Source organism: Necator americanus, chromosome V (genome assembly GCF_031761385.1).
Source record: "Necator americanus strain Aroian chromosome V, whole genome shotgun sequence".
Lineage (NCBI taxonomy): Eukaryota > Metazoa > Nematoda > Chromadorea > Rhabditida > Ancylostomatidae > Necator > Necator americanus.
In genome coordinates this window covers 12,897,426-12,909,645 of record NC_087375.1, presented here as the reverse complement: position 1 = coordinate 12,909,645, position 12,220 = coordinate 12,897,426, and the positions used below count along the sequence as shown (strand labels likewise).

The 12,220-nt window shown below is 39.3% G+C and overlaps 1 protein-coding gene across 3 annotated transcripts; it reads right to left on the bottom strand.

Annotated features, from left to right (window-relative positions):
• Positions 1-1,597: 1,597 nt before the first annotated feature.
• RB195_013708 (uncharacterized protein) lies at positions 1,598-12,063 on the bottom strand (the record flags this gene model as incomplete). Of its 3 annotated transcripts, XM_064203656.1 has the most annotated exons (21): positions 1,598-1,720; positions 1,861-1,963; positions 2,027-2,153; positions 2,210-2,425; positions 2,891-3,000; positions 3,103-3,224; positions 3,299-3,397; positions 3,458-3,545; positions 5,724-5,842; positions 5,896-6,157; positions 6,415-6,593; positions 6,852-6,968; positions 7,039-7,148; positions 7,207-7,378; positions 7,435-7,571; positions 7,776-7,810; positions 8,452-8,633; positions 8,721-8,919; positions 8,972-9,168; positions 9,471-9,594; positions 11,936-12,063. In XM_064203656.1, the coding sequence occupies 21 exons, from the start codon at positions 12,061-12,063 to the stop codon at positions 1,598-1,600; spliced, it is 2,949 nt and encodes a 982-aa protein (XP_064059536.1). The 3 variants fall into 3 exon arrangements, with proteins under 3 accessions (XP_064059536.1, XP_064059537.1, XP_064059538.1); XM_064203655.1 differs by lacking the exon at positions 7,776-7,810 and having other exon boundaries at positions 7,435-7,576; XM_064203657.1 differs by lacking the exons at positions 7,776-7,810; positions 11,936-12,063 and adding an exon at positions 9,968-10,032 and having other exon boundaries at positions 7,435-7,576.
• Positions 12,064-12,220: the final 157 nt, after the last annotated feature.

The following is a 12,220-nucleotide window of genomic DNA, read 5'->3' as shown; positions in this document are numbered from 1 at the left end:
GTGTTATGCAAAAGTTTCGCAAGTGAAAATGTGGAAATTATGTTATTTCCTTCTCATGAAGGTCAGTTGAATTTTTATTATATTCCTTTCTGAAATATCAACTGCAAAACTCAACAGAGCAGATTAACATTTTCGATACGACTCGTGTTTTTTTTTCGGAAATGTAGCTGTAGAAGCTACGATTCAACAAAACCCCAGAAAACATACACATGTGATGTTTATCGAACGGCATTAGATATCCACAAATGCTGTAAGGTGGTTCGTCAACTTCTAGGATAGCAGGTTATTGCAGATTACTTCAAATTCATGAAAAAAGAAACGGATTCACTTTCCGACATCCGCAGTAGGAATTTACAAACACAGAATAACCCAAGAAAGGAAAAGATAAAAAGCTTGAAGGATATCCCCAAATATATTCGTTGTGGCATATACTTTACCGACATAATCTACGATCCGTTTCCAAAAAATGGCAATTGTCTAGACGGCATAATCTTAAGCGGTTTTTTTTTCTCGTGCAGAGATTGGCAGAGTGATTTTGACTTATAGTGCAATAATGCGTACACCGAACGGTTGTGTACCAAACGACAGAATTTTTGATTGCTTGCAAATGGCTCTAAATATATCAATGTGATGTGTGGTAGATGTATATGTGATGGCATGTATGTAAAAAACGGTTTACTTGAGCATTTGCAGCATTTTTTCGCGTTTTGATTGAGAAACGGAACAATTTTAGAAGGAAAAAGAATGACAGCTGTTCTCAAAAGGAACAAAAAAAAAAGATTTCTTAAATTATCTGTGGATTTCAGTTCAAAGATGGCTAACAGGAAAACCATTAATTTGAGAATTAAATCAAATTAAAACAAAATTGAAATAAAACGACCATCAGCGAAAATTAGACGAGGACATGTGCTACTACAACGTTTTGATCATGGTAAACCTTTTCAAACCTATGAGACTACACAGAGGAAAATAAAGCAATAAATAAATAAATAAATATTTTCTCTCTCTAGCAACCCGATGCAGTCGTTTCACAGTTTCCCTTTTGTCCTCGTTACTATGACATCCATGAAAAAATTATTTTCTAGGCTTTTCACAAAACATGCAAGCTAAACAAACAACCGTGAGAAAAAAGTGAGAGAGAGAGGCCTCAAAGGAAATAGAAAATAGCAAAAGAGCTGGTGAAGTAAAAGATTCCCGTACTTCATTTCCGCTGAATGCGAGAATCGCCAAAGTCAGAGCTCCATATCGCCTGAATTTATGCAATTCTACGTTAATTTAAGCGTGAGGGGAAATGTGAAGAGAAAAACGCCACTATTTCATGTGTGAAGTCGACGTGAAAAACATGCTTAGCATAGCATAGGGGATGAGGCAGCGTCGCCGAAACAGATGCATATTTTACTTCGATTCATGCATCAGATATTCCAACACTCCTATTCCACATGCAAACATGTGCATTTTCTTTCTCTTCTTTCCTTTTTTCTTTGCAATTTCTATGGTAACCTGCAGATGACAAGTTCATTTCTGTGTTATTGTACAGTTTATTGAATGAAAAAAAAAAACAAAAAAAGGTAATCCAAGTGGAAAACTGTCGAAGTATCTAGAATCGTACAATATAAACATTCCTCGAACACAACGTCGTCCAACATGCCAACGCAGCTGGGAATGCGATAGTAGCGCCGCATAATGACGTCACACCAAGTGTTAGTAACAATGAGCCCACCTGAAATTATACTGAGACAATGCTACTATTTTGCGCAATTCCATTTATACTCCAAAGTGAGAAAGATAAAAAGTCAGAAGAGGGTGCAGACGACGAGAGTGTATATCGCGTTGCACTGGAGCACGTTTTAGAGCGCATACCTGAGTAAAAGCGGCCGTATACGCGAATAGTAGAGGTATTCCGCAAAGTATTGATGTGATAGCTCCGAGAAGACAAGCACGACCTGCTGATGAGAGACAAGAACTGCAAAGTAGCCGTTCCGGTTTTTTCTTCCAACATAATCTGGCGCTGGTAGCGAACACAAACCTGATGCGAATTTCAGCGCAATTTTCTTTGTTATCTCTATATGAAACGGCAAAATGAAGTGTGAAATCGAAACTTAAGCCGATTGTAAGCACTATGATCGTTGACTCAACGACACTCAGCTCCCACCCTGAATAGGACAAAAATCTGCTGAGGTCCCTCATCACCTTAGAATCGTTAACTCACCAAAGAGTATCGATAACGCAATTGTCCAAAGTATCACACCACAAACAACAGTCACACTCACTATGGACAGCAGGATGCGTCTGGTGCATAAAATCACAACAGCCATGCTGACCAACACCGAAATTGTCACCGAGTACAGGGTGGAAGACCGCAGAGTGGCGATGATGTCGTAATATCTGGTCATATCGGCCGTTGTCAAACACATCCTAGGATATCCTGAACGACATGAAACTTTTCATCCATGATTCGTTCAATCATTTCCTCATTCATTCACTCATTTGCCAACTCGTTCATTCGTTCATCGATTCTTTCGTTTGTACACTCATCCACTCAATCTCTCGTTCACCAATTGATCGACTAATCAATTAAATCACTCATTCACTAATCAGTCCATTAACTTATATATTCATTCATTTAGCCGTTTATTCATCCATTCATTCACTCGACCACTCATTCACCCTCTCATCCATTCATTTATTTATTTTCTTTCGTTCTTTCGTTTATTCATTCATCTATTAGCATCAAAGAAGCTGTATAAGGCTGAGACGGGACGTTAGTTAGAAAAGGACCAAAATAAATGATTGTACGATTAGTTACATTTTTGTAAATTTTCCTACACATCCTTTTTTTCCTAACTGCACTTCCTCTGTCACCTGTAAGATTTCAGCAACTCTCACTCACCGTCCACGGGGACCATTTGTTTACAATTCTTATCTATTTCCTCTGCGATTTTTTCGACATCATTCGAATCCATAGTTACTGTGACGTTTGAGGGAACTGATATGTAGTAGCTAAAAATTAATTGCGTGTAACTGCTAGAGAAAGTGAAAGAGTTTCAGAAAACCGACAAAATTAATAACTCGTCCAAGAAATAATGTCTCGACAATCCTCACCCAAGGAGCTTGAATTTCTTGTCAAAAATTGGTCCATCACTAGGTGTTACCGCAAAATCTTCGCAAACTGGCGATGGGAGAAGCTTCCTGGCGAATTCGAGAAAACAGTCAGAGCCAACCACCTGGTAACAGATTTCATGATACTCATTTATTTACGCTGAACTAAAATAACCATTCTTTGAAATGTTTTTGTAACCTCCAATTTTGAGCACGTGCTATTAGAGGTGCGAAACTTGCTCAACCATGACTTATAGCCTACGTGTCCTCTTTTCACGATGATTGCATCAATATTTTGCTGAAACGTTACTCAAATTTTTCCTAGAAAATACATGAAACGTGTAAAATCAGGAAGAACCTCAATCTGCTCCAAATTCAGCCGTGTAGGGGCGATCTCTCTTACATTCAGGTTGTACACTTTGTATGGATTGAAAAAACTTGTTTTTCTGAAAGTTACGAGGAAAAAACTCCATGATTAAAAGCAATGAAAGCATTCTGTAAATACTAAATGGTAAAATGAACGCTCTGTATATAGTTACACACGTTTTGTTGATCTGTACACAAAAATCTGTTATGATATGTTCCGTACTTCTCTCAAACTCTTTCCCCAAGAAAATATTTGCCGTCAAACGCGCCAACACGCACACAAGCATCTGAAACACCAGTACTGGTACGCATTACGGAACGATTAGAGGCGGTACTGTCGAGTTTTTTTGGATATAAAAAAGGATAAAGTCACTGGCGTATCAATCCACTTGGGATGAGCCAACGCGTTTTTCGTAATTCGTAATCGTTGAGGTTTTGGAACGCGTGTTGGCCTATACAATGACTTGCGGGGACCAGCCGATGATTAAATCAGTGTTTTTATCCTCCCAGACAAGTCTGGTACCAATTTATCGACCCCGGAGGGATGAAAGGCTTGGTTTGCACTAGGGCGGCTTCGAACTCTCGATCGTGTGCTAAAACGGACCTCTAACCGACTGCGCCACACTCGTCCCTTTGGATATTAAAATACATATTAACTATAGCTGTAAATGGCTAAGGGATTAATAGGTAGCGATGCTGAGCTCATGGTGGGACCCATTTTCTGCATTTTTCTTTGATTGGTGCGGAGACGGGAACAGTTGCAAAATTTTAGAATAAAATAACTAATTCGTCACGTAGCAACGAAATCCTTTTTTTGACTGCAAGTATTCGATTGACAATGTCAAGCAACAAGCAAGATTTTTCTTACGGCTAACGTTTCGACGTTGTCGCCTTCGCGAGAGCCTGAAAAATCAGAGCATTTGCTACATGCGCTCTTAAATGCCTTACCCAGAGCAAATCATCGTCCTTTAAGATATTACACCCGAAAACAAAATCCAAAAGAGCCCAAATCGTTGTGTCTACCTTAATGGCCGCGTTGCCGTGATGGTAGCGGACAATCCGCGTGGTGGAATCGCTGTGCTAATACTAATTAGGATGCACGTATGGCCCCGTAGATCAAAACCCGCAAAGGTCTTGATACGGATCCTACTCATTAGTTACCGCTATGCACTCTTCCTTTCTAATCATTTTTCGACCTTTTGCATTTATCCAAAACACATCTGGAGTTCAACGAGCCACAATGTCGGGTTCGTACGATAGGGACGTGGCAGGGTGGAAAGCGGCATTTCCATGATGTTACCTGCGGTGAGCTCCGAGAAAGATCGCTGCATTCGATTATTTTATCCTATTTAGATGTTCTTTAATACATACACAAAGCGGTCGCCCTGTTTCGCCAAAGTATTGGTCCCCACATGTTTGCACGAAATAACTACACCAGAGACCATGCAGTCGCATTCCATGACGACTGGGCATATTACACAATCTGGAGTAAGACAGAAGCGATCGTACATTCTATTTCGAACTAATTGCTTCTTGAGATTTGTTGAAGGTATTCCCAGAATTCTCACTTGCTTCTCGAGACCGCATTTCACCAGCATAGCCCATATGGGTTTACTCAAGTCCCCGGTTATGAAAGGCAGACAGAAATTGATCTTATTCGAGTCATCCATTGTAGCATATTCTCGCCGCACACCAAAACTTGAATTATATTAGCAATGCAACCGTTGGAATTCGCAATTCGCTGCTCTAGGTTCACCGCACTGATTCGCTTCTGGGTATCAGATGCAGCTGTCCTGAACATGTTTTCAACAACAGATTCCTTAGTTTTCCGAAGTTTCTCCAAAGAGCGGAAAGACAATGAACTAATAAGTTTTTATTGCATGGTCTTCGCAACTCTAACCATCGTCTCTCCCATTCACCGTTGAGCCAGTGTATTTCTATATTAAGGAGAGGCAGGAAGTTTGCTTTGGGTTTCTCCCCAAAGTGAACACTACGTAAGGGAACTGCTGATTTAGAAGCTCGAAACAAGTATCATCTCGTCTCAAGTGGAACATATAATGCAACAATCATCAATATAACGACAGTACAGGAAAGGTTTTCGTACCAGAATGGGTTGTTCTACGTTGGACATGAATGCAATGGCTAGTGTGGATGCTAGTCTTTGTCCCTTGGACAAACCCCTAACCATTTACCCATTTAATCCTTTTACGGATTTTTCAACTATCATGTTAGCATCACAATCTAGTGAATCTACCCACTGTATCGGTTCCACGCCAATAATATAATTTTCTATGAACTTCCATCTGCGCTGCCATTCAAAATTGAAAATATGTCCGTTGTTATCGTACCATTCGTAGGGATGTGAATTTGTTAGCAACTAAAATAACACTACAGATCGTTACGATACAGCAAAATTCATAGCAAACCCACCTTTGTAGGGTTGAATCGAGGTAGTGAAAGACCTGGCTTTAGAAAAACAGCGATACCAGCAGCTACTGTAGCAGTAATCGCTGCTACTACGAGAAAATAACGGTAGCGAAAAACCACATAGGCTATTTTTGACGCTATGTCAACGTTAGGCAAGAACTTTTTGTGACCTTCCTTGCAACACAATACCATAGTGCTAGGTAACAGAAATATGACGAGTAAGTAGTTGACAATTATGGTAAGGCTGGCATAAACTCCAAAACATCTGAACGACAACATACATGTCACATCAGGCTTGGAGCGTTCAAGCGAGCTAACGCGACGCGTCCGCGGCAGAAGGAGCACAACTGGTAAGTGGAGGGTTCAATTTGCGCAGCGAAATCTTGCAAGTAAGTGCATCGTAGGGCGAGAACACCAGTGTCTATCTTCGCGTCGCGGTCGTGTTGTGTAGCCTCGGTTGAACGTGTCTGGTGCCTACTGTGTACATGGATAATATGGAACTAATATTTGAAGAGTGAGTACCTAAGAACTATAATGTCACTGGAAAGATTCGATATAAAAGCAACGGCTGTAGTTGCTGAAGTGACGAACATGGACGCCAGCGAATGTCTCATAGAGGCACGAATGGCTCGGATTACGCGATCATGTTCTTTGTAGAGTGGAATGTATGGTTCTCCTATTTGATACGGTTCAACTTTTAGCTGGAATTGTTTATAAAATACTGAATGTATACAAACACTTTTCTATGCAATACGATAAAACTGTTGATTGTAGGGAATCCAATGATATCTCGGTCTCGTGACGAAAAAAACAGTCGACTATGACCAACTCTAGTCATTAGATAACCTTTTCAATTATGATTTCTATGTTGAACATGCCGTGATCCAGCACGGTACTACAGCACGGTACTGCCTTTACGGTAGCTGATGTCACAGGTGCTAAAGAATAAAGTAAATCACCTTTTTGTATCGTCTGTAATAAACTAAAAGCAGAAAAGCGTCGTCAGCACCAACAGCTATCATTAGAACAAGCACAAGAACATTGAGAGCAGGAAAGAAATTGATCCGTAATATTACCTTAATGTCATTAAGGCTCATAAGATAAGGCAATAAGCACTAACGCTGAATTAGTAACATAGCCACCTACCGTATAGAAGAAGAATGCTATACCCATTGACAAGAAAAATATGACGAAAATTATAAATGTATAGAAAACGCTCCGGGTATAGAAGAGAAAACATGAAAGTACCAGAACAGCTGCAATTAAAAAAATTGTTTGTTTAAAACATAGAAAATTGCAGTAGCTGACGCATACCTGATATGGACGCAATTTTAGTGTCGTTTGCAAGTGCATGGAGGAATTCGTTGTTTTTCACGTTAAAAAATGCGCCTTTCAAAATGATTTCAGGCGCTAAATGGTTTTTCAGCGATTCGAGCAGCTTATTGTAGAATTGCAGGCTTCCTCCGCCACCATCACTAGCAGCGATCTATGAGCAATCGATATTGCTAACTAATCGGAGTCGACAAGAAAATTTTCGCCTACCTTCAACAAGATGGAAACGTAGTTACTATTTTTTGAACGTGGCAATAAGTAGTTGAAAATTTGTCCGAAAAGTTGAGAGCTGCATATCGGAAGAGAGGAATTCTTACGACATTTTGCAATTGTGATTCGCAGTGTTTCTATGCTAAAAAAAAAAAGAAAAAATGAGAAAATTCGTATACTGAAATAAAGAATAGGTCATCAAAAGCCATTTATTAGATGTATTTGATGAAATTGACCAGTTTCTGCTGAGATAGGATTATTAAAAAAAAATAATGCAATTGGAAGGGATAAAATTTGTCCGAAAAGTTGAGAGCTGCATATCGGAAGAGAGGAATTCTTACGACATTTTGCAATTGTGATTCGCAGTGTTTCTATGCTAAAAAAAAAGAAAAAATGAGAAAATGAAATGTGCGTTTATAGTGTTATCTTAGTTCACACTTGATAATAACTATGTCTAGCGACAAGAGGCGGCGCTGAGCTACATCTTCCAGATAAACTAATGCAGAATAAGAGCTAAAAATGACAATAGTCTTGTATTTGAGGTTTAGGAGATAAATGGATTAAAAAAGCTACAAATGCTATCTCTCGACGGATACGGATGAGAAGAGTTGGAGGAAAATGAGGAGCATGACGGCTAAGAAAATAGATAAGAGAAAGAAATGTCAAAAATTGCGCAGTTAACAATTTTTTCTGTTGGTTGAGAAAAAAAAGTGTTCACAAGGATTGGGGACATTACAAATACCACTATATCCCCGACGAATCAATGGCGTATGAAGTTCTTACGTAGGATTATCTCGCAATTAATGTGTGCACTAGCAATTGTAGAGTTCTATTCATAGTTGCAGTAGAACCTGCAAAGCGACAGCAGCAAAATAACGAGGACAGTCCACCTAAAGAGAAAGAACAGCAATGCAAAGGGATCTTCTGAGGAATGCAGCATCATGAATGGAGGTCGCCTGTTCCGCTAGTATTTAACAGAGATACCATCACGAGTTCAATGAAAAAAAAAACACTTACTCGTGCACATTTATGGCCTCGCACGTGTTCGGAGTCGTGAAATTCAGGCAATTCGCATAAAATGGAAGGTTGAAGGAATTTTTCACGAAAATCTTTCGAGGTTTATATGCTGAAGTCTCCACTTCAGCGTCGATAATTCTGTCCACTTCGCACAACTTACGAAACACATCCACAGTAAATAACTGAAAATTGATTAGCAGTGACAAGAATCGGTTGGTGTTTAGTATCGACAGCCGATACTAACGGCATTACCGAAAATATTACCAGACCTTCCGATCATCCACTTCCAAGATGATCTTCGCCGAGTAATCGATAACCTGATAGGGGATTCTCTCACCGAGAGCCATATATTGGACGCATGGATCTGCCAAATCTCCGATTTTTGGCTCCGGATCCGCTCCGTAGTCATCATAGTTGATTGATATTGGCTCCAACGTCGTGCTCAGTGAAGCAGTCTCGTCGTTCACCCTAAGAATGACGTCATGTTTGGAAAAAATCTGAGTGGATCAGAAAACATTACCGTTCTGTCGTCTTCCCGGAAGTGGTAGTAACGTTGTCAGGTGGCCTAGCGTTAACTTTGAACACCTTTGCTTGCCTTTTCTTTATATTTTTCTCAAATTGTGAATTCATAATGTGGAAAGGAGACGTTGCAGTTCGTTTTATGGCGTCCAGCGTCAATCGTGCATTCGCCAGAGTTGTTCCTCTAGTTTCGAAACCCTAAAAGTTGGCTACCAAGTCGCAATGGTCTGCACAATTTTCCTAAAAAAGAATCCAAGCCGAAAAAATCTTGTTGTGCTTGTATGCGGTGTGCAGTGTTTTTTCCCAAGAATGTAAATGGAAAGACGTCTTCTTTAATGAAAAAAAAATCTTCCTTTAAAAAAAGGAGACGAAATGAAAATGTGGTAAACTGAGGAGGTAAAATAGGTTAATAAAGTGATGAAATAAATTTCCCGAAGAAAAAAAAAACTCACATTATGGAGTATTTAGAAACGTTCCTTACTCCACAGAAAAAAACTCACTTTTACTGGGTCAAAATCGAAGACCTGGTAATGAAATGCCACCGAAAGAATTACAAGCGTAAAAGAAAATCCAAGTGTGGTTAGGATAGTTTTCCACGGATGATTGAGCACTAGATCACAGTACCTGAAAATTTATTAGTTTCGCGGATGAACCATAAAACTTCAAAATAAAAGCAGAGGGAATTTAAAAAAAAATTGAGTAAAACATGGAGCAAATTGGAGCAAACGGGGTCAGGAGGTGGAGACAACTAGTCTTAGACCAATCCCTGGAAATCACTGCTACGAATTTGAGTGCGAAGGCTTAGACTCTACGGTAGATGTATTAAAAGTGTTTTTGAACCATTTCTGCAGCCAAGCGATCATGTAAATGTTCATTAAATGATTGCAAAGCGGAGATGTGGATGTTATTCTGTTCTTACATCCTTCTAAATTCCGAAAGGTAAAAAAATCTCCAGTCTCTATGCCAGATACGAAATTTTTCTCCACATAATCTTTACCTGCTAAAAATGACAATTCGCATTTGTGCCAGTTGTCCTACGTCTTCTTGTTGCAGCTTGTCCATCGTACATAGCGAAGGTGTCGCCCGCTAGGACATCGAGAAGAAAAAGCGCATGTGATCGTAATCCCGAATCGACAAACACTGCACCTATTCATGCAGGGCCGAGCATGACTCTCATAGGACAAGAATGGCCAACCATCAATCGCTTTACATTACAGATGTCATAGGTTGACGATGACGCAGAAATCCAGAAAATTTACCACAATTTTTGTCATGTACACGTAAGAAATACTTATGAGAGTTGTTCAAATTATGTGGTTCTCAGCTCGAACGTTCGTAATAACTTCTCAAACTTCATAACTTCCTGTAGATTTATGCAGTTGGTAATCCTACACATTAAATAATAATCCAAGTCCTTCATGAAACTAGAACCAGTAATAATAATAGTAGTAATAATGATAGCACTAATAATAAAAGCAACATCGAAAATGATAGTCAAAACCGACCAGATGATAATAATTGTTAAATGGGTGCATGAGCTATTAAAAATTTCCCAAAAAAAGGCTTTTAATCGAAATTTACGTTTTTCCCAACTCTATACAGATGCTAAATATCTTTGTTCCATCGAAATAACCAGGTTAGTCAAGTTTCACTAATCTTCGGCAACTCTTACTAAGAGGAACTTTAGTGGGGCCCTTGTTTGGCTTTTCGTAACGGCAGCATACCAAGAAAATGAAGTTGTCACGTTCGATCTCTTCAGGAATTAAAGGGGTTAGGAGATTAAATTAACGTTAATGAACGATAACATCCTCAATTCCCTTTAATCGTCGTGAAAACAGCATGGAAAACGCCACACGCAGAAACGGTTGATAAGGATCAATACCAATTCTGACAACAGTCCAAGCAAAGCCATGGGAAAAAATTCAGTGTTTGTTCGCCCCTGGTTTCGTGGAAATTACAAACTTAATATATTTTTTGAAATTTGTAGAAAGTAGTGTAAACGGAGTGAGAAGTCTCGAGTAAAGTTTGGTTGAACCTACTTATACGTATCGAAAATAACGGTACGAAGACACGTTGCTCAAAATCTGTAGATATACTTAGATTCATAGAAAATTGGGTCAACTGGTCCTTAAACAATGGTTACTAAGAATATGGCATTGAGCTCCGTTAAGTCTTACAATTAAAAATAATTGTAGAATATGTAATAATCTGGTTTCTCTAGCAGAAAGCAGAAAAATCAATGAGAAGGCTCTTTTGTAGTTCATCATTTCATCATTCCATAATTTTTAGAAAAAGAAAGTGAGTAAACGATTAGAAAAAGATTCCGAGACAGTAAAGATACGCTTGATGAATAGCGAAAGAAAGAAAAATTCTGATGACAATCGAGGAAAGCAACGAGAAATAGAAAGGAAACAATCTTTCCATCCAAAACAACGTGTAAATTTTGAGCTCAACATTTCAAAAAAGTATACTTTCTAAAATTAGCAAGGATATATTCCCCGTGCAATTGCGCTTCCATGAAAAAAATGTTTTTCTCGGAAGCAAACAAAATGACACCTTAGCATTACTGAAATGACAGCATAAGATTAGTAATTGCGTCTATCCAGGCCTCCAAAAATGGCAACGCTCCCTCTGTTTTCTTAGGCTGCACAAAACGATTCGCTTTGAAATTGATTTTTGACGATAGCACGGATTAGGGCACTCTTGGCCGTCAATCGATCAGACACATATTCTCGCAGTAAAATTTTGAGAATCGTCATGCGACACTTAAATATCGGGAAAGTCATTTCCAAGCCAATTGTTCGTATGGAACAGAACTGGGGAGCTGCTGCTAGTTTACTAACTAGACTGAACGCTTTTTCGCAGAGTGCATACCGCTTGATGTCAAACTGCCAGTAGCTTTAGTCCAAAGGTAGAAAAAATAGCTCGATAACAAAATTTCGTGGAAACAAATACCGTAGGTCACCTGTGTTTGACGCTGACGTAAATTTCAACAATGTAGGAATGATCGTCGTTGATTGTTGAAGGAGGAGAGGAAGAAGAGCGACTTGACAGGGCTGTGTCACCAGTCGAGGACTTTGTATCAGATTCCATCTTCTGCAAGCATCTCTCCTCCTCAAATCTGAAAATGCTCTGGTTATCTGCTGAAATGTTCACGAAAAGCGTCTTTCCATTCCCACGAACCTCAAAAATCGAGAAATTACGATGGAACGAGAGCATAATCATAACCATCACCTTCAAACAGTTAAAC